Source organism: Mesoplodon densirostris, chromosome 1, assembly GCF_025265405.1.
Source record: "Mesoplodon densirostris isolate mMesDen1 chromosome 1, mMesDen1 primary haplotype, whole genome shotgun sequence".
NCBI lineage: Eukaryota > Metazoa > Chordata > Mammalia > Artiodactyla > Ziphiidae > Mesoplodon > Mesoplodon densirostris.
In genome coordinates this window covers 145921028-145948807 of record NC_082661.1, presented here as the reverse complement: position 1 = coordinate 145948807, position 27780 = coordinate 145921028, and the positions used below count along the sequence as shown (strand labels likewise).

Sequence of the window (27780 nt, the reverse complement as noted above, 5' to 3'; positions counted from 1 at the left end):
TCATCTTGTCTATCTTTCTGTGAATGTGGTTTTTGTTCTGCAGGCTGCAGGATTGTAGTTCTTCTTGCTTCTGCTCTCTGTCCTCTGGTGGATGAGGCTATCTAAGAGGCTTGTGCAGGTTTCCTGATGGGAGGGACTGGTGGTGGGTAGAGCTGAGTGTTGCTCTGGTGGGCAGAGCTCTGTAAAACTTTAGTCCACTTGACTGCTGATGGGTGGGGCTGGGCTCCCTCCCTGTTGGTTGTTTGGTCTGAAGCAACCCAACACTGGATCCTACCTGGGCTCTTTGGTGGGGCTAATGGCAGACTCTGGGAGGGCTCATGCCAAGGAGTACTTCCCAGAAGTTCTGCTGCCAGTGTCCTTGTCCCCATGGTGAGCCACAGCCACCCCCCGCCTCTGCAGGAGACCCTGCAACACTAGCAGGTAGGTCTGGTTCAGTGTCCCCTGGGGTCACTGCTCCTTCACCTGGGTCCCGATACGCACACTACTTTGTGTGTGCCCTCCAAGAGTGGGGTCTCTGTTTCCCCCAGTCCTGTCGAAGTCCTGCAATCAAATCCCACTAGCCTTCAAAGTTTGATTCTCTAGGAATTCCTCCTCCCGTTGCCAGACCCCCAGGTTGGGAAGCCTGACGTGGGGCTCAGAACCTTCACTCCAGTGGGTGGACTTCTGTGGTATAAGTGTTTTCCAGTCTGTGAGTCACCCACCCAGCAGTTATGGGATTTGATTTTGCTGTGATTGCAAAATCACCCCATCCTACCGTCTCATTGTGGCTTCTCCTTTGTCTTTGGATGTGGGGTATCCTTTTTGGTGAGTTCCAGTGTCTTCCTGTTGATGATTGTCCAGCAGCTAGTTGTGATTCTTGTGTTCTCACAAGAGGGAGTGAGAGCACGTCCTTCTACTCTGCCATCTTGGTTCAGGCCTTAGCATCAGAGGTCTTAATGACCCATTTCTTTAAAAAAAAATTCATCCTGCGTCTGCATTCTCCACTGGTTTCTTTTCCAAGGATCCCAGAGTGAGACAGCCTAGCTTTAACTGTGGGGATGGTTCTTCCTGCACCTTTGGGGGCTGCCCCACTTTAGCTCCCCTTCCAGCTAGGGCTCAAGTATCATTTTCAGTTCATCTATCTTGTGCTCACAAAGCCCTGGGGAACTGTGGAGCACTGGTTGCACACAGCCAGGAAGCCACAGCTATGGAAGAGATGGCAGACATCATCTAATCCAACATTTCCTCTGTAGTTTGTGCTTTAATTCCACTCCAAAATCCTTACTGTGTTGTCACCCAGATCATGCTTCAGTGCCTCCAATGATAAGGAACTCACTGTGTCCCAAGGCAGTGCAGCACTAATTAGCAATTTTTTTAGACAGCACTAATTAGCAAGTTTGTCCTTAGGTTGAGTTTAAATTCGTCTTTCCCTTGCTTGCCCATTGGTTCTAGTCATGCCCTCTCGGGCAACCCCAAATCAATTTCCATGGGACAAGCCTATTTGAAAATAGCTCTCATTGCCCTCCCTGATCTCTTTTCCTTTCCAGATCAAGTATTCCTAGTTTCTTCACTATTTAACATGTTTTCAAGTGCCCTCAAAAACGTGATGAACTCTTGATGACTCACTGTAATAAAGCTGAGTTGGGTGTGCGTATGAGATTTGGACCTAGAAGACAAATCTTGGTCTGACCAGCAGAGCAGGGACTTTTTTTGGATGGACCAGCTGCACCCGGGACCTCACTGATGGAGTTCGCATTTTGCCATTTCACGTGTGCATAGGGATTGTCTCTGTGTTCTATGGAGCCAAGAACTCCATAGATGTCTGTCTTCGTTATTACTGCGTAACTGAAAGATGACAGGGAAGCTCCCAAGACGCTGCTGTGAAACACATCACAGCAGTGCAACCTGGCTCTGAGATCACATGTGGCACACAGACCCTACCTGGCAATACAGACAACAGGAGGCATCTGAACAGGGTTACCCACTGATATGCTAGAAAAATAACAAAGTTGTCAGCCATTCCTGTTGATATGGCAACATACTGCACAATGAGGTACAGAAACAAAATCCTTGCCTAACGGTCCTGCCAGTCAGCAAGAGAACATTTGAGAAACAGAAATCTCTCTCACTAAAAGGAAATCCTCCTACACTGTTGGTGGGAATGTAAGTTGGTGCAGCCACTGTGGAAAACAGTATGGAGGTTCCACAAACAATTAAAAATAGAATTACCATATGATCCAGTAATCCCACTCCTGGGCATATATCCAGACAAATCTATAATTCAGAAAGATACATGCACCCCTATGTTCATAGCAGCACTATTCACAATAGCCAAGACATGGAAGCAACCTAAGGGTCCATCGACAGATGAATGGATAAACAAGATGTGGTACATATATACAATGGAATATTATTCAGCCATAAAAAAGAATGAAATAATGCCATTTGCAGCAACATGGATGGACCTAGAGATTATCATACTAAGTGAAGTCAGACAGAGAAAGACAAATATCACATGGTATCACTTATATGTGGAATCAAAAATATGACACAAATAAACTAATCTACAAAACAGAAACAGGCTGCCAAGGGGGAGAGGGTACGGGGGAGTTTGGGATTAGCAGATGGAAACTATTATTTATAGAATGGATAAACAACAAGGTTCTACTGTATAGCACAGGGAACTATATTCATTATCTTGTGATAAACCATAATGGAAGAGAATATGAAAAAGAATATATATATGTATAACTAAATCACTTTGCTGTACAGCAGAAATTAACACAACATTGTAAATCAACCATACTTGAATTAAAAAGTTAAAAAAAAAAGTCTCACTAAGCAATAAATTAGGGCTCCAGAATTACAACTCTAGGATGAGCTAATGGTGTTGCTAGTCCCTATAAAATGAGCTTGGTGAAAGCAAATCTGGTGTGTGTTGATTTGTTCACCACTGAGACTTTAGCACCTGGCATACATAGAGCCTGGTACATTCTGAAAAGAATTCTGAGTATCTTCTCTGGAGAGGCAGCAGCTACTTTAGTGAGTTAAGGGTGACCAGAGTCTGGCCAAGGAAAAGGGAAATTAAGGAGGCTTTGAGGAAAAGTGCTGAATAGGACCTTAGGATTTGACAAGGGTAGAAAAGAAGATTTGAGACAGCAATTTGATCTATTTTTCCCACTAGACTTTAGCTCCAGGCACATCTTTATGTTTCCAGAAGCATATCTTTTAAGTGCTAAGAAATTAACGATGACAGTCTGACTTATACAGGGTCATACAGATGTCAGTGACAAGCTCAAAATAAGAAATTAATTCCTGAGTAAGCAGAATGACCTAAGTCCTCAAACACCATTTCTTTTATGGTATCTGGAAGTTACTCTGATTCTGTTCCGTGGTAAAAACAAAACAAAATCATGTCGGGGAATATGAGAGTTGGAGAAGGGTAATGAAGTTTCAAGATCCCCTAATATTTGGAGTGTAGCTGGGCAGGAGATTCACTCATAAAATTCTGAGTTGAAAGGCTGAACAGTTTTGCAAGTCATGCTTTAATCATGAATGCATGGAATTTGGAGCCCTATATAAAAATCATTTGGACTCTAAGAATTCAGCTCACGAGAATGTTTCTAAAATTAAAAAAAAACTGTTTAGTCTTATGTGCATTAAATTTACTACCATACTGAATTAAGAAAATTTGTTTAGATAGGGATTTGATTTGATATTAGCTGTGCTAATCTATAAAAAAAAAATCACACACACAGAACTGTCAGGTCTTATTTCTTGGCCATTCTTACTGGCTCCAGGGGACAAAAGTTCTGCCCCAGAACTCATGAGCTGGAATCATGTATTTAGAACAAATGTAGGCAATGGAGTAGTCCATTATTTAATTTCTGGCTCTGTGTAAAGGCCTATCACATTCTTTTAAAAAGTCTGAAGAAGCTGCTTGTCAATTGTTCTTTGGTGAAGTAACTTCTCATTTAAATATTAATTCATGTGAGGGGAAAAAAAATCACACGGGCCAGTATTAATGAAAACCCATGTATCACAACCTCTGCAAATGGCTTTGAATTATTTCAACTTCTGCATCAAGTCTGGGAAGCTGGCTAAGAAAAAAAAAAGGCACAAAAAAGAGATACTCAAATTTGAAATCCATCATTGCTTTCTTCATTTATTAACTGTATATATTTGAACTCCTAAATATGAATTCACTGATCCATAACTGCAGGTAGATGAGAGCATCTCAAAACAGGCATAACTCTCAGCAGAAATCTTTCTCATATTGAATATTGGGTAGATATATGTGGAACCTCCTGGGTTTGGGATGTTGAAATGTCTTTTTCCCCCCTAGGGTCTCAAACCTTTGGCCCATATATCTTTGTTCTATTATTTTAGGTATGACACCAGACAGTTCAGCAACTTTCGTAGAGAGATTCTAGTCGTGGTGCTCAAAAAGCTTAAACTGACAAGGGAGAAATATAAAGTTGTACTAAGTTGCTAAATAAGGCTATTGCCCCATAATTGAAGCTTCTGTCTCCATCAGGTGTGTCTCTGAGAGGAGTGCAACTCTCCATCTGTCTAAATCTGGAGTCTGGCCCTTAGGGCTGCTGCTGAGTAAGCCAAGGTTAGGGCTCCACATATGTAAAGCTGGTCAAATTTAAAACAGTTGTGGCTTCTCTGTAATAACTTTTCCCTGAAATAATGTAGAAAATGGCAGAGTGTGTGGGACTGTGGGAGAAAACATGACCAAAAGGACATGTTGTTTGGGAATTTCTTTGTAAGGCAAGTATGATTCATGCAGTGGACAAACAAGGCCAATGCAGCCAAGGATTGGTTGGAAATTTGAGTCTCAGCTTTTTGTGTGTGTGTGTGTGTGTGTGTGTGGTACGCGGGCCTCTCACTGTTGTGGCCTCTCCCGTTGCGGAGCACAGGCTCCGGATGCTCAGGCCCAGTGGCCATGGCTCACAGGCCTAGCTGCTCCACAGCATGTGGGATCCTCCCGGACCAGGGCACGAACCCGTGTCCCCTGCATCGGCAGGCGGGCTCTCTACCACTGCGCCACCACGGAAGCCGAGTCTCAGCTTTTGAAGGGCATTTAGTTTAATCGCCCCAGCTTGGTGTGTGTTACGAGTATCTCATAAATAAAATTCATGCTTGAGATCGCTTAACTGAGTTTGCCCAGCATTCTACTTTTTCCATTTCTTTTCCAACTAGTTTTGTCCAAGCTTTTTTTTTTTCTCCCTCCTCTTCCATTGCCTGTAAAGCACACTGGCTTTGTTTGGTAAGCAGAAGAATCTTTTAGGAAATTCCACTGTTAGGCAAGATTTTATTTCATAAATTAAGTTTCTCAGGGAAAAAATATTTTCCTCTTCTGTTACTAATCTACAAAATTAGAATGCCATTTGTAATCAAGAGTTTTCCAAGTGACATGAGTAAGGGAGTTTTTCTTTCACCTATTGGGAAGGATAGTTGGCAGATGATCTTCAGAATGTGAGCTGCACTGACTGACCTGCAGAGGGAGTTGACAAGTGTAACAGGGAAAAAAAAATTGATGATCACCCAAGAGTCTGCTTTTTAAGGAGAAAAAAATCATGCTTAGAGTGCAGTTTCTTCACAAAGAAAAAACCAAGGGCTTTTCTTTTTCCATGGATTAATATTTTCAAAAACATTGTCTATATCCTGTTCTCACCCATTGGCACATACAGGCTACACCACCGGCTCAGTGCTGACTTAATTGTATTTGAGGAGAGGTGGGAATGTATTCCAAGCTCCAAGAGGCCAGGACTGTGTCAGTCTTGTTCACCGTTGTACTACACACCTCTTGGCACTTAGAAGGTGCTCAACCAATAATAACTGAGCAAATACAAGGTGACAAAAAGTAGAGTTCTACCTTGGGGACAAATAATGTAAAAGTGGATTTGGTGCTTGTTCTTCAGTAAATGGTTTGACAAAAAATATCCTTATGAGATGGAATTAATGTGTGAATTATATATAATTATACATTTTTATAATTTGACTAAACTTATTCATTCAAATATTTATTAGGTGCCTATTACTGCCAGGCATATCTCTAAGTGCTTGAGATATAATACTCTACTGTACTATACTATGCTAGATTGGCAGGTAATAATACAATAATTTGTTGGTAGAAGATAAAGAAGATTAGGGACTTCCCTGGTGGTCCAGTGGTTAAGACTTAGCGCTTCCAATGCAGCAGGCATGGATTCGATCCCTGGTTGGGGAACTAAGATCTCACAAGCCCCGTGGCATGGCCAAAAAAAAGAAGATCAACTAGATTAGAGGATACAGAATTGAGAATTGAGGGTGGGAGATGCCACTTTAAGTGGGATTGTCAGCGAAGGTGTCTCTGAGGAGGTGACATTTGAGGAGAGACCTGAGTGAAGTGTAGGAGTTACATAGACATTTGTAAGAGTCTTTTGATCAGAGGGACAGCAAGAACATCAGCCTTGAGTTGAAAAAGTTCTTAAAAATGTTTGAGGAATGGGCTTCCGTGGTGGCGCAGTGGTTGAGAGTCCGCCTGCCGATGCAGGGGACACGGGTTCGTGCCCCGATCCGGGAAGATCCCACATGCCGCAGAGCGGCTGGGCCCGTGAGCCATGGCCACTGAGTCTGCACGTCCAGAGCCTGTGCTCCGCAACGGGAGAGGCCACAACAGTGAGAGGCCCGCGTACCACAAAAATGTTTGAGGAATAGCAAGAAGGCAGTGTGACTGAGCATGGTTAAACAAGGGGGAGAATACCAGAAATACTGCCCTTTGCTTAAGATGAGGTTGCAGAGACAACTAAAGACCAGATTAGTATGGCTCTGCAGGCCACTGTAAGGATTTGGAATTTTAATCTGAGTGCCTTGGGAAGCATCAGAGAGCTGAGGGCAAGAAAGCGACATGGTGGAATTGACTCTGTAAAGTGGTCATTCTAACTGCTGAGTAGAGAGAGAGGTGAGGATCATGGAATATGGAAGCAAGGAGACCAGTTAAGAGGTTCTTGCAGTGGCCTAGACCAAAGATAAAGGTGGCCTAGCTGACCCAAGCCATGGAGTTGGTGAGAGATGAATTGTAGGCTGGGGATGTAGAAGAGTAAAGATTCTTTTTGGTCCAAGTAACTGAGAAAATGGTGGTGCCATTTCTAGAGATGAGGAAAGACTGAGGGGGAAGAGCAGGTTTGGAAAGGAGTGGAGGGGGGAGAAGTCAAGGGTTCACTTTTGGACATTAAATTTGAGATGCCTTTTAGACAGCCACATGGAGATACCAAGTAGGCAGCTGTCTATGTAAGTGTGGTGTTCAGAGAAGTTGGAGCTGGGCATGTGAACTTGGGAATAGATGGTATAAACTCCAGAAGGGAAATGTCTCTTGTAACTCTGGTTTTGTGCTCCCCCGGCTCCACAGGGCATGACCTCAGGCCCCATAGGACAGATGGACGGCCATCAGGTTAAGAATCACCTTGGAACTGGGGCACCATCAAAAGTCCCAGCTCGGGGACCAAAGCACCACATGTACTTCCTGTCCTGGTAGACGGAGGAAGCAGGGTAAGTCCCCTCGCACCCTCTGCCTCAGGCTTTCCACCTTTAAAATGACAAGAATTTCAACTGCTACTTGGTTCTCCTCAAAAAAGAGGGATAAGATACCACACATACGACAGTGAAAAGAGTTGCCAACACCTGGAAGAACTCCATGACTGGAACCCAAGGGTAGGGAGATTTGTTTGTACTGAGATGATCAAGTCCTTGAGAGTAGGATCTGTCTTCTGAATGTCATCCTCCATGGAACTTGGTACAAGGACCAGTCAGCTACTGCTGCTGACTCTCTGTCTATACTTGAAGAATTAATACTTCAGTCACTAAGTGGAAGCTGACATGATATGCCAGATAACTGCAAACGCATCTTAAGACAAGGCCTCTGTTCTTGCCCCTCTCCTATCAGCTCTCCACTGCCTCTAGAGAGATCTTGCTAGAAAATCATGTCACTTCCTTTCTTAAACCCTTCCAATGACACCTCATGGCCTTGGGGGTAAGGTCTGAGCTCCTTATCATGGCCTGTAAAACTCTACATGATCTGGCCCTTGCCTACCACTCCTGACTTATCTATTGCTGCTTTTAAAAACGTATACCAGGGCTTCCCTGGTGGCGCAGTGGTTGAGAGTCCGTCTGCCGATGCAGGGGACACGGGCTCGTGCCCCAGTCCGGGAAGATCCCACATGCCGCAGAGCGGCTGGGCCCGTGAGCCATGGCCACTGAGCCTGTGCGTCCGGAGCCTGTTCTCCGCCACCAGAGAGGCCACAATGGTGAGAGGCCCGCGTACCGCAAAAAAAAAAAAAAAAAAATGTATACCACTCTCCAGGTGTTAACCATTTCTCTAACTGGCTTTTGGGGAAACATTCTTTTGTGTTGTGTCTCCTTAGAACGACCCTCCCTGCATCATGCACCTAGAGAACTTCTGCTAATCCATCAAAACCCCAGTTCAAGATTTTCCTCCTCTGTGAAGAATCTCTAGACCCCATCTCAGTAAAAAAAAAAAAAAAAATCTCTCCTTTGCCTACACCAGCACTATACTTAATTTCACCATTACACACTGTCACACCACATGGCAGTCATTTAGAAAAAGTCCACCTCCTCTACTAGACTGTGGACTCCTTTGGGAGACCAGCCTAAGAGGTCATCATCTCCCTGTTCTCTGCACCCAATCCAGAGCTAGGCAAGCAGCAAAAACTTAATACATTTTGGCTAAATGAAGTGGATTAAAGGGTTAGAACACAAGAGCCCAGAACAAAGCCTGTCTCTCTAGGGATAAAGCTGGAAGCTCAGAGAACATTAGAAAAGCTCATGATGAAGAATAAACAACCCAGTCAAAAAATGGGCAGAAGATCTAAATAGACATTTCTCCAAAGAAGACATACAGATGGCCAACAGGAACATGAAAACATGTTCAACCTCACTAATTATTAGAGAAATGCAAATCAAAACTACAATGAGGTATCACCTCACATCAGTCAGAATGGCCATCATCAAAAAGTCTACAAATAATAAATGCTGGAGAGGGTGTGGAGAAAAGGGAACCCTCTTATATATACTGTTGGTGGAAATGAAAGTTGGTAAAGCCACTATGGAGAAGAGTATGGAGGTTTCTTAAACTAAACACAGAGTTACCATATGATCCTACAATCCCACTCCTGGGCATATATCTGGAGAGGACTATAATTCAAAAAGATACATGCACTCCAATATTCATTGCAGCACTGTTTACAATAGCCAAGACACAGAAGCAATCTAAATATCCATCAACACAGGAATGGATAAAGAAGAGGTGGTACATATATACAATGGAAAATTACTCAGCCATAAAAAAATGAAAAAAGTGCCATTTGCAGCAACGTAGATGGATCTAGAGATTATCATACTAAGTGAAGTAAGTCAGATGGAGAAAGATAATTATCATGATATCGCTTATATGTGAAATCTAAAAAAAAAGATACAAATAAACTTATTTACAAAACAGAAATAGATCCACAGACATAGAAAAGAAACTTATGGTTACCAAAGGGGAAGGTGGGGGAGGGATAAATTAGGAGTTTGGGATTGACATATACACACTAGTATATATAAAATACGTAACCAACAAGGACCTACTGTATAACACAGGGAACTACACTCAATATTTTGTAATAACCTATAAGGAAAAAGAATCTGAAAAAGAATAAATTATACATATATATGTAAAACTGAATCACTCTGTTGTATACCTGAAACACAACATTGTAAATCAACTATAGTTCAATGAAAAAAAAAAACGACAACAAAAAGAAAAACTCATGGCGACCCAGCCAAAGTCAACAGGATGCATGCTGGGGCTTGGTAACATCACGTCTGTCTGGAGAGTGAATTAGTTTGAACTAATGTCAGGCTATCGTGAGCTCTATTTGCCTGACTAATGATAATTTGTATGCCTCTCTTATAGGGGGACTTCCTTAGGTTCATATTTGAGTTCCCTTGGGCTTTCAAAGCGGGCTGGACTTAGCCATGGAGACAGGTCTCAGCCTTAGCCAATCCTACAGTGGTTTCTTGTCCACAGGATCCCTGGAGGGCACATGGCACAGCTTCTTACAGGAGTTGGTACAACCAGATGTCTTGGAAGTGTCCAGAACACATCTAAGTGAGCTCTGGGTCTATGACTATCATACTAGGTACAGGGGTGACACAACCCTGCTGACCTTGAGTGATCTTAACCTGGTAAGGTTGCAACACCTTGCCTAATGTGTTTACCTGCAGTCAGACTGGATGACTGGCAACACCAACGGAATGGCCATGACCCCAAGACACACCGTTTGCTGGACTAATATTCTTCCCTGGCCCTCCACCCTCAACTCCTCGAAAGGGAGGCACTGTATGTCACACGGGGTAGTAACAGGGTAGGTGGGTCAGGGTGATGAGTGTTCCTGATCATGCTGGCAATTTCTGACTGGGATCTTGTAATGACCCGTGACCCACCTGAATCAGATGAGCTGCACTTTCCGGGCTGCCGTACCGAAGGTCATGTCCATTGATGGCTAACACACGATCGTTCTCCTCCAGCTGACCGTGTCGGTCTGCCACGCCACCATCCAGAACGTTGGAAATAAACACCCCAGGCTCATCCACCTTGCGTACTAGTTTTATTCCAAGCTGCTCCTCCGGGCTGCTTTTGTTGAGGATCACGTGGAAACTGTCATCCCGGGGCCCGTAGGTGTCCAGGGGCTGCCCATCAGTCCTGCTCCGGAATTTCTGCTCCCGCAGCACCGTCAGCCACAGCACCTGGCAGGGCTGCCGCAGGAGGTGCAGGGCATAGTTGTGCCGTACGTTGCCGATGTCCATCCCGTTGACCTAGGGCAAGGGGACCTCAGAATCTGCAGCGACCGAGTCGTCCGCTCCACCGGCCACAACCCTGCCCCAAAGGCCCAGCCCACAGACTCACTGGGGCCCTTCCTGAAGGACCACTCTGCTCTATCACCTTCTTCTCCGTCCAAATACCCCCCATCTTCCAACAGGACTTGTAACCTGGTTTCCTTGAGTATTAGCTGCACACCTTTTCAACTCTCTCAGCAGACACCATCTTTCTTCAGTCTGGTCCTTACACAGGCCCTTGAATTTATATAGTCCTAACCCTTCTTTCTGTTGCTTGCTAAGCTTATTTTTCAGCTGAAGGGGGGAGGAAAAGGAAGAAAAAGTGGGAAAAGGCAAAAGAAGAAAAGAAAATTTCCGATTAATGTTTACATTAAACTGTTGTTTAAATCAAACTGAGTTGGCATTTTCTTTCCAAACATCTCCAGATGAATTTTTCTCCCTGGATCACCTGTACTGGAACTTCCAGGCCCCACTACTGCGTGTGTGTGTGTGTGTGTGTGTCTGTCAAGTCTCCAGGTGTTCACCTACAAGTTCTTTTGCCCATGTTCTCAGCAAAGGAGAGAAAAAAAATCTCTACAGTTTCAAACAAACTGATGTGAATGGAAGCTTCTAGGCTCTTTTATTGAAAGGCTGGATCACATTATTAGGCCAGCTTGGCCCACTCATTTGTGCCTCACTAATGATCTTCAGGGCTGATGCTGCATGGGGCTTTCTGGTTTTAATTACTCTAGGCAGGCCCAGCCTGAAGGTTTCAGATCCCAGTTGTGGTCACTGCCTGGGAAGAAAATAATTTCACAGCAGCACTCCACTCTGTGCTTAAGGAAGGAGGCCTCACAGAAGAGAAACAACCTTCTTGAATTTCTATGGTTTGGTAAGATTTCCTGTACTTGCAGCCAGCTGTTAGAAGAATCTTGGAATGAGATTTCACGGGCCTGCCTGCAGCGTGCCATCGCTAGTCCTCCGTTGCATCTCCAGGGATGGATGGAGGCTCCCTCGTGCTTGGACAAGGCTCATCACCTTTGTCCAAGCACAGGTGAGCTCAAAGACCTGGCTCTGCTCTGACACCTTATCCTGGGTCTGGTTTTCCCCATCACACCCAGGCCAAAAGAAAGTCAGGGTCACCTGCTAAATACTCCTGGCAGCTCTTTTGCTTGCAAGTTCCAGTTGAAGGTCACAAGAATCAAAAAGGTTTTCCTTATGCACCCGTCCCAGGCAGCATAGTTTCCACAGAACTGGGAGGAAGCCATGCAGAGTGTCGCTGATTGCACGGCTGACTGTCCCTTGAGGTTGACGGGCCCTGCCTCATACTCCACCTCGGAGGCCAGTGAGAATATCAGTGTTTCTACAATAACTGCTTTAAGTTCTTTCTCCTCTTATTCCAAACAATAAGAATTTCTTTGCCAGAGAAACAGCTCATGATGTATCAGGAGCTGGCCCCTCAGCAACCCAGAAGGGATGGGATTAAACTGTCATCTGAGTATCAGACAGGAAATATATGACCAAGGCAGGGATTTTTTCTTATCACTTTTGGCACATGTTGGACTTCTGTCTGATAAACAACTCTTCCTTTATCCTTTCTCTTCTTCTGAAAATTCCTCCCTAGCATCCTTCCCCTCAGTCAAGCCTCAGAGGACAGTAATGCCCAACGTGTTCTCTTCCACCACCTGTCTCCCCTGGAATGTCTGTGGGTTGGCAGAATAGCTTAGGGATTTTTGTGTGTGTGTGTGTGTGTGTGTGTGTGTGTGTGTGTGTGTGTGTGTGTGAAGGGCTATTAAGCTATAGGAAATTTACTTTAGAGGGGTGTGTGAATGTAAGTGATTAGGTAAAATATAAAATGTTCCATTTATCTGCTCTAAAAACAATTTAAGAAGATATGTTTCAGTTTCATATTGTTTTATGTTATTCTACTTAAAGTGGGAGGAAAGGGTGAGAGAGGAAGAGAGAGGAGGGAGGAGGAAAAGGAAGAGAGAAGAACGCAGAGGTAGAGAAAAGGGAGAGGGAAGATAGCAGAAGGCAGAGGAAGGAGGGGAACACAGAGACAAAATGATACAGAGGGGCTTCCCTGGTGGTGCAGTGGCTGAGAGTCCGCCTGCCGATGTAGGGGACACGGGTTCGTGCCCCAGTCCGGGAAGATCCCACATGCCGCGGAGCGGCTGGGCCTGTGAGCCATGGCCGCTGAGCCTGCGCGTCCGGAGCCTGTGCTCCTCAATGGGAGAGGCCACAACAGTGAGAGGCCCGCGTACCGAAAAAAAAAAAAAAAAAAAAAAAAAGATAGAGACAGTATTTATACAGAGAGAGAAAGAGAGATCAAAAGAACAAGAAAGGGAATTCCCTGGTGGTCCGCTGGTTAGGACTCCGCACTTCCCCTGCAGGGGGCACCTGGTCGGGGAACTAAGATCCCGCATGCTGTGTGGCATGGCCAAAAAAACCAAACCAAACCAAAACAAAACAAGAAAGACAGAAGGGTTAGGGACCTATCTCAGATTACAAATCTTGTATGAAGAGCCATATCAACATAAGAACTATGGAAAGTGACGGCTCCACATTTATGTTAGTGCTTTACCCATGTGTCCGTCTGTCCGTCCGTCCATCCATTCATCCACCCAATGATGTGCTCTGAAGTGACTTTTGCTAAGACCCTCTTCATAGCTCCACAGCCGTGGTCTCTACCTTTAGGATGATGTCTCCTGGCAATAGCCGGCCGTCTCTGGCAATCACCCCATCACGATAAATGTGCTGGATAATGATATGGACCAGCGGGGTTTCATTGCCTCCCACAAGCCTAATGGAGAGGCTTTCATTGGGATCCGCTCGATTGATCTTGACTCTGGTAATTTCACCATATGGAATCAGGTGATACAGCCTTGGAAAGACTAAAATGGACAGAGACAGTATTTATTTAAGACACCCCCCCAATGGACATTTCCAACCACTCCTTTTCTTGCCAAACTTTGGTTCCAGCCAAACTAAACTATTCGTCGTTCCTTGTACATGTTTTCCATCTTCCTGCCTCTGTGCCAGCATAAGTTTCTCTGCCTGGAATGTTTTCCATTCTAGGCCTAAACCCAATTTTTCCTTCAAGGCCTGCATGAAATGATCCCTTCCAATTAAACTCTACCCTGACCCTTTTCCCCCTGCTCTCTCTAAACTTCCCATTTCCCATAAAGCTTTATTTCTCATGGCACTGAGCCTTCTATTATTATTATTATTATTAATTATTCATGCCCATTTCTTATACCCACCATTGGACTCTAAGATCCTTGAGGACATAATTTCTGGCTGTTTTGTACTTCTGTGCACAGATCTCTGTACACAGGAGACTTCAGCCTATGTTTACTGAATGAAGAGGAATGAACGAACAGTCATTATGGAATGGACTGCAGTTTGATCACTTACTAATCAACGGGCAAAACAGAACAAGCCTGTTCTGCTCTTTTTGATCATCTTGAAGATTTCCTCCTGGGAGGACCTGCTTTTCAGGCTTAGTGAATCAGTCCTCTCTACCCGACCCTGTTGTCAGTAAAGGGAAGTCAAATGGCCTAATTCATGATCAAGGAAAGAGGCCCAAGCCTAGCTGGTGGCATCAAGAGGTTCGTTCCCGATCCACTTGTATGGCTGGATTCAGAGCCAAAAGGAGATTCAGAGACCCAGGCTGGTGTTTCCAAACTTCATCTTTTCACTGAGGACTCTTTCCCCTTGAAATCTGTCACAGGTCCCCCGCCCTGCTGGGACCCCACACAGAAGAGCTTCTCAGGCTATGTAGTTTGACAGTGACAGTCAGACCTTTGTTTCACAAGGGAGCATGCATGAGCTCGGAGAGGAGAAGTGACACGACTGGCTGGAGGTGGCAGTTAGGTGGTTGTCCTCAGAGCCAGGTCAGAACCCGGGAATCCTGATGACTCTCTCTCCTGTCACCTTCCTCAGAGTCCCCTGAAGCCAGGGGTCCACAGCCGGCAATGGGTCCACAGGGGACTTGGTCTACAGACCCATAGCCAGCAGCAACGACTGGCGCTGTTCTCCACCTCAGTTGGAATAGAAGCCTACGCGGTGGGGTGGGGTGGGGGGGACACCAGGAAATGCCAGCCACGCAACACCTAGTTTGACGGGAGCTGCAGCTCCCTCCCAGTTGCTTGAGGCTCGAGTTAGGATGTTGAAAGCGCTGATGCTTTTGTCTCCTGTAGCTGCTGACAGCTGCCTCTGCCCTATGATTCTCCCCTAATTATGTCATCGGGAAAGATCAAAACTGCAGGCCTGGTTCTACATAAAATACTCTTTCTGACTGTTTTCAAAACCCATGACCTTAATGTATTTTCCCTAATGAACTATGAGTTCATGAATGAGTACTCAACTCTCTAGGAACAATACAGCAAGAATTAAAATTATTTCTAAGTATTGCAGAACATGATAAACAAAGCAATTTAGCGGCCAGAGGAAGCTGGAGACGTTGTAAATGTGGGTCTTTACCCCTCACTGGGAGTTAATTGATGTAAGCAATTGGGCTTTGCTGTAAGGCTGTGGGCAGCAGCCTTCATCTGTCAGCTCCTGGTGCTAACAGTGCTTGGGTGACTGAGTTCAATTAACGTTTAAACTATCTTGATTACCTTAAGTAGGCTCTATCCACAAGTATTTGTTGGAACAGGTCTGGTGACAAGGAAATGGAAGTTCTTAAAAAAAATCATCTTGAGCAAAGAAAGATTTGGAAATTATCATCAAAGCTGCTGGTTTTCTCTTTCCCCTCCCTCTCCCTTTCTACTTTTTTTCCCAACAGATTTACAAAAACCATGCTCCCAAATCTAACCAATCAAGGATGTTTGATAGTCTGAAAGGACATACCCAGTCACACTTGGAAATGTTAATTAGAGCTACAATAATGAGACCCTAGTGACCTTCCCTTCCAGAGTTAAAGTAATTTTTAAACTGCCAAACTAGTGCTGGTCTGAAAAGAAACAGTTTTCAATATTGTGTCCTTACTTAAGGACTAAGTGATATAGTATCATTTACCAAGTGTTTATTATATGCTGGCCATTGAGCTAAGCAATTTGCATGACATTTTGTTGTTTGTTTAGTCCTCACAGCAACCCTTTGAACTAGATTACTATCATCCCTGTTTTTTTGGATGATGAAATACTAAAGGTTAGAGAAGTCAGGTAACCTGGCCAGGTCACACAGCTGATAAGTAGTGAAGCCAGTCTCTTTACTGATATGAAAAGGATGGATAAACCGTGGGCTTTCACCGGGTTACTTACTGAAGGGATGAGATCCTAAGGCCATTTTTAAAAGCTTTGTTGCCTCACAAATCCTGTAGCAGCCTCACTGAGTCTTAATACCTCACCCCACTGTGGAGTAATAGCTTCCTGGAGCACCTGAGGAAATCCATTCTCTCCTACTTGAAGCCCCTGCACTCATAACACAGCTGCCATCTTCATCTTCCTGAAACACAGCTTCCATCCTGCTATAACTCTACGCAAAAGCTTTCAGGTGGGTTCACTGCCCCAAGTCAAGACTCCTAAATGGCATCCAGGACCCTTCTAATCTGGCCTTAACCTCATCTCCCACTACTTTCCAACACAGTCAAGATCCCCATGCCCATCCAGGTCATAATCACTCCTTAAACACGGATTACACTGTCCCACTGGGAAGTGGTGCTCCTCTCTTGACAGCTGCCATTTTCGTTTATTTATATCTCACTCTTTATGGTATTTTATTGTTTTAGTCTTGAATGAACTCCTTGGAGCCAGGAGCTGGATTTTATAATCTTTATATAAAAGTACAGAGCTTAACTATATAAACAGCTCATACAAGTCAATATCAAAAAAACAAACAACCTGATTAAAAAGTGGGCAGAAGTCATGAAAAGGCATTTTTCCAAAGAGGATGTACAGATATGGTCAACAGGCACATGAAAAGATGCTCAACATCACTAATCACCTCACGCCTGTCAGAATGGCCATCATCAAAAAGTCTTCAAATAACAAATGATGGCGAGGATGTGGAGAAAAGGGAACCCTAGTACACCGTTGGTAGGAATGTAAATTGATGCAGCCACTATAGAAAACAGCATGGAGGTTTTTCAAATAACTAAAAATAGAACTACCATATCATCCAGTAATTCCATTCCTGGGTATATATCCAAAGAAAACGAAAGCATTAATCTGAAAAGATACATGCACCTCAGTGTTCATAGCTGCATTATTTACCAAGATAGGTTGCTTCCATAGCTTGGTTAAGTGTTCATCAACAGATGAATAGGTAAAGAAGATGTGGTATGTATACAATGGAATACTACTCAGCCATAAACAAGAATGAAATTCTGCTGTTTGCAACAATGTAGATGGACCTGGAGGGTATTATGTTAAGTGAAATAAGTCAGACAGAAAAAGACAAATATTGTATGTTATCACTTACATGTGGAATCTAGAAAATAAAAACAAACAGAAACAGATACACAGATATAGAGATCAAACTAGTGGTGACCAGTGGGGAGAGGGAAGGGGAGAGGAGCAAAATGGGGTAGGGGATTAAGAGGTACAAACAACTATGTATAAAATAAATAAGCTACAAGGATATATTGCACAGCACAGGGAATATAGCCAATATTTTATAATAACTATAAATGAAGCACAATCTATAAAAATATTGAATCACTATGTGGTACATCTGAAACTAACATAATATTGTAAATCAATTGTACTTCAGTAAAAAAAAAAGTACAGAGCCTAGGCCAATGTCTTACACATAGTAATCTCTTATTTTAAAAGTTTCTGCAATAAACATGCAAATCAATCTTATTCAGGTAGGAGAAAACTTGACATGGAATGGAATTAAGGAGCCTTTAATAGGGGGGAAGACTGGCAGAAAGGAAGTTATAATCCTTTTACTCATTACAGAAACATTCAGCAAAAACTATTATGTGCCAGATATTGTGCTTGGCCTTGAGAACACAAAGACTTAGATAAAGAGCCCCTGCCCCCGTTGGTACAGTTACGATGAAAGGTGACATTGCTATAACAGAGATACAGGTGCTTTGAGAACACAAAGGAGAGGGGACTGAGGGAGTCAAGGAGGGCTCCCAGGAGGAGGCAAAGCCTATGCTGAGCCTGGAAAGAAGAATTAGGATGCCAGCTGAAGGGGCATGAGAGTACAGGACGGACACAACATGGAAGTGAGAGAGACACAGTATTTACAGGACGGCAATAAGTTCAGAGTAGTCAGAGCATGTAGCGTGTGTACAGGGTGAGAGGGGATAAGCAGGGGTCTTATACGACTGCTCGCAAGTTCTCTGAGGACATGATAAAGACGGTGGTTTTGGATTTACCTCCCAACCTCGAAGGAGTGGAGGGTGCTTAATCCAGTGGGTAAACGAGTGGGCTCTGTAGCCAGAGGACCCAAGTTAAAATCCTAGGTCTGCCATTTTCCAGCTGGGTGACTTTGGACTAGTTACCCAATCTCTCAGAGTCTAAGTTTCTTCTGTAAAATGAGAATCACGATCACTGTCCTTAGCACTGTGACCTTTAAATGACCTAGAGCACTACCTGGCACCCAGGAAAGCTCCAAAAAAAAATTAAGCTACTATTATTACTGCTGTAAAGGTCTAATATTAGATGAAAAGAAAGGACAGGACAGTATTTTCTCAGCTCCATTTATACTGGGGAAAACACATAGGATCTAAGATCCAGAAACTTCCTTTGCATAGATTCTAGAACTACATTAACCTGGATTCCAAGTTTAGAAGGGTAATTTGGGTCAAGCTAAGTAACCTCCTGGTGTCTCAGTTTCCTCATCTGTAAAACATAGATAATAGTAGTAGCTACTTCAAAGAGTTGTTGAGGATTAAATGAGTTAATGGAAAACACTCAGAACCACACATCACACAAAGTGGTAATAAGGATAAATACCTACATAGCATTTAGTATGTGCCAGGCACTGTTCTAAATGTTCTTCACTTAACTGTATTATTCTTGGGACTTCCCTGGTGGCGCAGTGCTTAAGAATCTGCCTGCCAGTGCAGGGGACACAGGTTCAATCCCTGGTCTGGGAAGATCCCACATGCCGCAGAGCAACTAAGCCCATGCACCACAACTACTGAGCCTGCGCTCTAGAGCCCACGAGCCACAACTACTGAGCCTGCATGCCACAACTACTGAAGCCCGTGCACCTAGAGCCTGTGTACCGCAACAAAGAGTAGCCCTTGCTCTCCACAACTAGAGAAAGCCCACGCGTAGCAACGAAAACACAAAGCAGACAAAAATAAATAAATAAACAAATAAATTGAGGCATAATTCAGTTAAAAAAAAACCTATATTATTCTTTATATGCACTAAGCTAGCACCTGAAGGTAAGGGTTCCAAAACCTTTTCCCTCAATCTATGTAAAAAGAGAACAATAATTTCTGCCTTTGGTTACTTATGCAAGAAGTAGGCTAATCAAGGTAAGACATATTTATGCCCTTGGGAAGAGAGGTGTCATAGAAAGCGGCGGGGGGGGGTGGGGGTGGTCTGGTTGTCATCACGCCTGGAGGCGTCATTCTGGAAGCCCAGCCTTACTGGGAGGCCACTTACCGTCAGGGGCAGTGGTGTTTTCAGAATTCTCTCTGCCCTGCTCAGCTTGGTTGACAACTGTACTTCCACACTTTGTCCTTCGAAGAACACTCAAGGCTCGGTTTATTTTTTTAAAAGATCTGCTTCTGATGGTGGATCGCTCAAAGGGCCGTGCTGAGGACAAGAGAGAAGGAAGGGAGAGTAGCTACGCATTCACAGAAGTCCTCTTTTATGGACACGGCTGGTAAGACACGCACAACCCATCGGGAACGGTGATTACTTCTAGGTGGTGGGATGATAGCATTTGCTTATCTGTATATTCTCAGTTTTCTACAAGGCAGTATGGATGGTTTATTTAAAATCTGCTTGTTTTTTTTTCCTGGGCTGGATGGAATATAACTGCACTTTTTTCGAGCCACCTGGATGGGAAGGTAGGGACACCGAGGGAGTGATGAATCACTAGGTCTAACTTCAATCCCTTTCGCCAGGTCAGATTACACACATTTCTAATGATCTCAGGTCCTCGCGGTTTCATTTCACTCTGGAGAACTGGATGTTGGGTTGCTGCCAAAACTACCAGAATGTTTTTCCCTTGAAAAAACTTTTCTATAACTTTCCAGAGAGGGCAATCCCAAGGCCAAGGAGCCCATTCCCGGACAACAACCCCCTTTGACTCACCCCTTGTTCGGTTGCTCCGGCCAGAGTCCAGGGGGCTGTTTGGCTGACTGTCCTCTGCTGTGGACACGTAGGCAGGGTTGTCTAGGCCAGGCTCGTCTGTCATTAAGGAGATGGTGGCAGCTGCAGAAACCTCTGGGGAGAGTGCTGTTGCTGTGAGGCTGGCACAGCCATCTGGACAGCCATCCTGAGAGTGCCTCTTCCTGTCTTTGGTGAGGCCATAGTGGGAGGCGCCTTTGCAGCTGCAACAAAACCAGCAGGAGGTCAGAGAAGGCTTTGCGCATTGTTCAACCAGGACTCTTCTAGTACATGTGCTTGCTACCCTTGGAAATTGACTTGCTCATACCTGGTTCCTCTCCCTCTTCACATGGACGTAAGTCAATATACACTTGCCAACCAAATGAATGAATGACTTGAAAGAACAATTTTTAAAAGATGTCTACAGCATTCTGTTAAAGCACTCTCTACACTAGCCCTTGGAATGCAAATTATGAGAGCTGTCATGGGGTCTACAAGACTAGGGCTTGAGGCTGGCAGTCTTCAACTATTTGGATGTGGTAATTCCTTCTTGCTGGTGTTTATTTTGACCATGAAAGTCCTTAGTCACCCTCTCAGTCCCTTCTTTTGGGTTTAGTTCCCAAACCACTGACCATAAATACAAAGCTCCTCCCAGATTCCATATTTAACTGTCCATGGAAACAGAAATGCCCTCACTACAAAGCCACAGGAGTTGGTTCAGCTTCACATTCTCTAGAGGCAGGCTTGCTGGTTTCCAGTCTCCACCTCTGGGCTGGTCTGAGTGGCCAGGACCAGGGTCTGGGGGCTCCCATGTGCTAAAAGTTTTCATGTCTTTTAACATTGGGAAGGTAAAAGAACATTCATGGTCTTTAAAAAACAGGTCTATATCCATTCACCATGCATGTTAAAGAGCAAACGTAAGGGCCAGGACACCGAGGTTTGAGCCAATCTGAGTCCATATTTTGCTATGGATGCTCTTCCACTGTCACTGGGCAAGTCGTCTCAGCTCTTAGGTCGGGTTTTGATCAGCAAATGGTGAGGATTTAACCCTCTCATTCACTGTGGTGAGGAAGTGCTGCAGACAGCCAAACCAGCTACCAGTGGTTATGAAGGCAAAAATCAAATGGGTGAGTCCCTTTAAGAAGTGGCCATTTGCATATAATGGATGTTAATTAATAAATTATTTTTACCAACTCAATACAGAAAACCTTATACGGTTGAGCTATTTTAAATAATGCTTTGGGAGCCCGTATGGAGTGATGCTTATGAATGGAATCAAACAGCAGTCTGCAGTTGAAATGCACATGATTTATATGGCCTACAGAACCAGATCTATGGTTTTTGTCTGGAGGGGAATCCTTGCTCTGAAATCTACCTAGATGTGTGATCTGGGACAATTTTGTTAACCTGGTTAAACTTTCTAATCTGCACATACATCTTGGGTTGCTGTAAGGTCTGGTTGACACTAAGTCTTGTTAAGAGTTTAGTTCTAATGTATCTTGCCAGATATATAGAAAATTCTCAACAGACTGTAGCTACTTCCATAATTCAACCATTCTAAGATGCCTGTTTTGTCACATTTTAACTTCTCTGAGATTAGGATGTGTGGGTGATTGATGGGGTCCCACAGCTTCAGGTTGCCAAGCTGCAGTCATGACACAAATGCCACTGTCCAAGGAAACATGGTTACAGGTGTCCATCATGTCCCTTCCATTGAGTTGCCTCCACTCTTGGTACTATGCCATTGAGTTTCATTGCTCTTCAGTGTCTTAGAAAAGATTACATTATGATTTAGCATTGCAATGAAAAGTTACTGTGTATATGGAAAGTCTCAAAAATGGAGCAGTGGCATGTACATTTGATATTGGTGGTAAATATTTGTTGTTAGAAGGAGCGCAGCGATTTCTGATTTTCTTGCAAAGAGACAAGCAAATGCTTTATTTGCTTAGCAAGAAGGATACCCCCAAGGAGATGAAAAGTGATGTCACACTTTGTTACTGAGATCATCCAAAAGGATAGGCCTAGTTCATGCCAAACAGTACAACCAGAGGGCAGGAGAGGTCACCATATTTGTCTGAATGGATTTCAAAGTCTGATCTGACCAACACATGCATTGCAGGGATATCTTTAAAGGTGTTTTGGGATGATTTAACCAGTGGCAGTTTTAAAATTTTCTTGTTAGGGGACTTCCCTGGTGGTACGATGGATGAGACTCCATGCTCCCAATGCAGGTGGCCCGGGTTCGACCCTTGGTGAGGGAACTAGATCCCACATGCATGCTGCAACTATGAGTTCGCATGCCGCAACTAAGAAGCCCTGAAGCCACAACTAAGGAGCCCGCGAGCCACAACTAAGACCGGGAGCAACCAAACAATTAAGTTAAAAAAAAAAAAAAGAAATAAAAATTTGTTTTCTTGTTGGTACATAAAATATGATGCTTCTTATAATCAATGATGATGATTTGATGAAATGTGGTGGGGTTTTTTTGTGGTACGCAGGCCCGGACCGGGGAACGAACCCGTATCCCCTGCATTGGCAGGCGGACTCTCAACCACTGCGCCACCAGGGAAGCCCTGAAATGTGGTTTTAATATTAGTAGAAAAGGACTCTGATTATACAACCCTACTTCCTTATCTTATAGAAGATGAAATAGGACCCCGGTTTCTAATGCTAGTTTTTCCCTCACTGAAAGAGTACAAGCTCCCTGCTTGAATTGGTGAGGTTTTACTGTTCTGATTAGCTTCTTTGGCTTTGAATTGTTCTGCTTAAAAATAGCAAAGTGGTTGATATGAGAAACTCAAAAATTGGAAGAAACATTGTGTGATGGAAAAAATGAAAGCCAGCATGCATTTGAGCAGCTCCAAAGTCATAAACATACGAGTGGAACACTTCTCTGTAAGCCAGCAGTATTGGGTTAACAACGCATGGTTAGGAAGTTCCTAGGCTATTTCGTTGGACTGGAAACAGTATTTCTTTTCTTGGGGCAGCAACGCCCTTGACCATGTGTCCTGTCAGAGCAGGAAATGAATTTTCTAATTGGACAAATGGCTGGTAAAGGCACAAGCCATGGCTTTCTGAGGGGACATAGCATACCCCAGTGGAAGAAAAGTAGCATCTTATTCTGCGGCCACATCTGTGAGAAGAGTTAAGGTATTTAAACATCTCTGAATCCCAAGACTATGCCATTAAGAGGCCATTTCTGTTTCAGATGCTTGGGGTTCCAAAGACACAGTTTAGTCCAGGAAAGGAAAACCTCATAAAATGACTTAGAAGTCTCCTCTCTGGCCTCGTATCTCAGACATCCTTACAATATCTGGGGAGGGTAGATTTAAACATTCAGACTCATAAACCTTGTATAAAAATGGTCTGCTAAAGAGGCTCATACTTGTGCAATGTTGCTTGTTTCAGCTTCTTGGCTTAGCTTGAATCTGAGGCACAGGGTGATCTATGAAGGTAGCAGCTTGTACTTACTAATTATCTCTTTTGTGTTGACTAATCCTGGGGCCTCTTGATTTACAGGCACAAGTGAGGGGAGGAGGGGGAAAGAGCTGATTAGCCTTGGCCAGTACAGGAACATATGCTGAACCCTGGGTTGTGTTCAAAGCAAGCAGGATTTATTCTCCCTTTAGTTATCCCTGAGCACTAAGTACTCTCAGGTGGTGATGGGCGATGGCCATGAACTTGAAGGATGCACACAAGAAACATGGAAAACCATTTTTCAACCACTTTGGATATGCCAACTGTTCAAAGCAACTCTGATGACCAGTTTTGTTAATAACACAGTTGAGATCCTGAGCTCCTATATCAAAGTGAGTAGAGGCAAATCTGTCTTAATATAAGAATGCTGACACCGGATGGGTGTGCCATGGAATTTTTGTCTTTTTTGCAAGGATAGGTGGGGGAGCGGGGCGGGGGAAGTAAGAAGAGAAAATGACCCTCCTTGCAAAAATTCCTGAGTCCATGAGTTCACTACTAATGGGGGTTGACCTGAAGCAGGATGGACCCCCGGCATACTTCACAGAGGCTCTGAGGGGCTCAGAGCTCGGCCAACCGGGTGGACACAAGCTAGTTTGCAGGGGAGGGCTCCTTTCATTTCTTTTCTTTTCTTTTCTTTTTTTTTTAAAGGTTATTTTGATGTGGACCTTTTTTTTTTTTTTTTTTTTTTAAGTCTATTGAATTTGTTACAATATTGCTTCTGTTTTATGTTTTGGTTCTTTGGCGCCAAGGCATGTGGGATCTTAGCTCCTGGACCAGGGATTGAACCCACACCCGCTGCACTGAAAGGCAAATTCTTAACCACTGGACCACCATGGAAGTCCCGGGGAGGGCTCCTTTCTGATGACAGAAGAATAAAAGTGGTCCATGACAAACTGAGCCTCAATATACTCATTATAACAGTCTGGGTAACTACACAACCTCCCCTTGAGCCTTCTAACTTCCTTTGCATTCTTTCTTTCTCAGTTCACTTCTGAATTAGGTAAACATTGAGTCTGCTCTCATACTGAGTTCATTAATTGCCCAGTCTGCTCTTACTTGAAACCAGGGCTTGCAAATTCATATGTTAATCAGGCCAGGTGGGGGACTGTGTCGAGCAGTGCTGTTCCATTTCAAGGGTGCAGCAACCTCCACAGACCTTCACTGAGTGTTGCCTCAAGAAGACCAGCCCAAGAGTCATTAATCAAGAAATGAAAGTTATCCAGATTGGAAAGAAAAAGTGAAACTGTCACTCTTTGCAATGACATGATATTATATATAGAAACCTTCAAAGGCCCCACCAAAAAAAACTGTTAGAATAAATGAATTCAGTAAAGTTGCAGGATACAAAATCAATACACAAATATTTGTTGCATTTCGATACACTAACAAAGAACTGTCAGAAAGAGAAATTGAGAAAATAATTCCGTGTACAACTGCATGAAAAGTATCTAGGGATAAATTTGACCAAGGAAGTGAAAGATCTGTACACTGAAAACTATAAGACATTGATGAAAGAAACTGAAGATGACACAAATAAATGGGAAAATACTGTGTGCTCATGGACTGGAAAATATTGTTAAAATGTCCATACTACCCAAAGCAATCTGCAGATTCAATGCAAACCCTATCAACATTCCAATGGCGTTTTTCATAGAAATACAACAAACAATCCTAACATTTGTGTAGAACCACAAAAGACCCCAAATAGACAAAGCAATCTTAAGAAAGAAGAACAAAGCTGGATGCATCACACTCCTTGATTTAAATCTATATTACAAAACTATAGTAATCAAAATAGTATGGTATTGGCAAAAAGCCAGATGTAGATAGATGGAAAAGAGTCCAGAAATATACCCACACATATATGGTTAATTAATTTATGACAAAGGAGTCAAGAATATACAATGGGGAAAGGACAGTCTCTTCAGTAAATGGTGTTGGGAAAACTGGACAGCCACATGCAAAAGAATGAAACTGGACCCCTATCTTACACCATACACAAAGTTAACTCAAATAGATTAAAGACTTAAATGTATGACCTGAAACCATAAAATTCCTAAAAGAAAAACAGATGGTAATCTCCTTGATATTGGTCTTATAGATGATTTTTTGAATCTGACACCAAAAGCAAAAAAAGCAAAAATAAACAAACTAAAAAGCTTCTGCACCACAAAGGAAACTATCAACAAAATGAAAAGGCAACTACTGAATGGGAAAAAATATTTGCAAATCATATCTAATAAGAAGTTAATATCCAAAATATATAAAGAACCCACACAGCTCAATAGCAAAAAAATAATATAATAAAAAAAAGGAATATCTGAATAGACATTTTTCCACAGAAGACACACAGATGGCCGATAGGTACACGAAAAGATGCTCAACATCACTCTCTAATCAGGTAAATGCAAATTAAAACCACAATGAGATATCACCTCACACCTGTTAGAATGGTTATTATCAAAGAGACAAGAGGTTACAAGTGTTGGTGAGGATGTGGAGAAAAGGTGAGGATGTTCCTACTGCTGGTAGGAACATAAATTGGTGCAGCCACTATGGAAAATGATATGGAAGTCCCTCAAAAAATTAAAAATAGAACTGCCATATAATCCATCATTTCCACTTGGTATTTATCTGAAGAAATCGAAAATGCTAACTGGAAAAGATATGTGCACCCCCATGTTCACTGCAGTATTACTTACAATACTCAAGGCATGGAAACAATCTAAGTGTCCTCTGATGGCTAAATAATGAAAACGTGATGTATATATATATATATACCATGGAATATTTTTCGGCCATGAAAAAGAATGAAATCTTGCCACTTGCAACAACATGGATGGACCTTAAAGGTCCTGCATCACCCGCTGCAGGAAGAAGTGATCACTGTCAGAGAGCGGCAGGCTCTCCTTCATGTCCTCGGACAAGGCACCTGGGAGACGGGCCATCGGGAGCCTCAAGGAATCACAGTGCTCTGGCTCAGAGAATGCCTGTGTCAGGGTGCTGGTGACCCTGGGGGCTGAGGGTGGGCCTCGGCCATGTGTGCCTGTCTCCCAACTCTATCTCCAGGGCCTCCACCCTGGCCCTCCTGACACCATGCCTCCAGGGCTTTGCAACACACTCTAACCCATCTCCCTGTTCCCAGTCTTTCCCCTCCTCCCCATCATCCAATCCATCCTAACCACAAACATACCAACACAATTTCTTTTTGCTCAAAAACTTCCCATGGAAATACTTCCCAGTGCTTACCGGGTCAAATGCCAACTCCCCAGGCTGACATCCCAGGCCATCCCTGAGCCGTATTGATCATGGCCTCACCACAGGGGCTGGCAACACAGAAGGGGGCTGGGAAGAGCTAACATCTATTGCTCTACTGTGTACTATGCGTTATGCTTCACGTACGTGGTCTTCTTAAACCCTCCCAGTGGTCCCAGCTGTCAAGTCAATTAAACCACCTCCACTTTGCAGATGAGGTTGCAGAAACTTGGATAAGGCTTTCTTCCCTTCTACCTATCAGAGTGGAGCTGGGATTTGAATCCAGGCTGTGAGGCCATGCTTTCTCCCCTCCCATGGCCTCGCCTCCAGCCCAGAGCATCCCCTGCACTCCAGACTCCTGCATCAAACTGCTTATGCCACATCTTCACTCCCATGTCCAATAGGCATCTCAAACCTCACACATCCAAACACCCCAAGCTTCCCTGCTCTTCCCACCTCTTCCCCGTTTTACCTTACATCCTTCTTGTTGTTCAACCCAAAAACCCCGGAGTCGGCCCTGATTCCTTTCTTTTTCTCGACACTCCAAGTATAACCAACAAGATCTATCCAGGATCTAACTCCTTCTCATCACTTGCACCGCCACGGCCCTAGTCCAAGCCACCATCATCAAAGCCTGGGTTATTGCAATGGCCTCCTGAGAGGTCTTCCTACTTCTACACTCTCTGCCCTGCCCCGTCCCCATCTATTCTCAACACAGCAGCAGTGTGATCCTTTTAAAATGGCTCTCCATGTTACTGAAACACAAGGTCCTCACAATGGCCCACAGGGCCCTGTATTCTCTGTCCCTGTTACTTGTACCCTCACCTCCATCCCCCGCTCATCTGGCCTCCTGCTGGTTCTCACATTTGCCCAGCACACTCCTGCTTCAGGGGCCTTGCATTCTGCTGTCTCTCCACGGCCCCCTCCACCCCTCTCCGTAACACTTGCTCCA

At 43.9% G+C, this 27780-nt stretch overlaps 1 protein-coding gene across 2 annotated transcripts in view; it reads right to left on the bottom strand.

Annotated features, from left to right (window-relative positions):
• The window catches only part of LNX1 (ligand of numb-protein X 1), a 127769-nt gene that overhangs the window by 27243 nt on the left and 72746 nt on the right, over positions 1 to 27780 (bottom strand). For both annotated transcript variants that reach the window (XM_060109790.1, XM_060109799.1), the window contains exons 2-5: positions 20082 to 20320; positions 19425 to 19577; positions 13537 to 13739; positions 10474 to 10845 (exon numbers count right to left, since the gene is read on the bottom strand). In XM_060109790.1, the coding sequence (XP_059965773.1) occupies positions 10474 to 10845; positions 13537 to 13739; positions 19425 to 19577; positions 20082 to 20320 (967 nt within the window). The remainder of the gene's footprint in view (positions 1 to 10473; positions 10846 to 13536; positions 13740 to 19424; positions 19578 to 20081; positions 20321 to 27780) is intronic.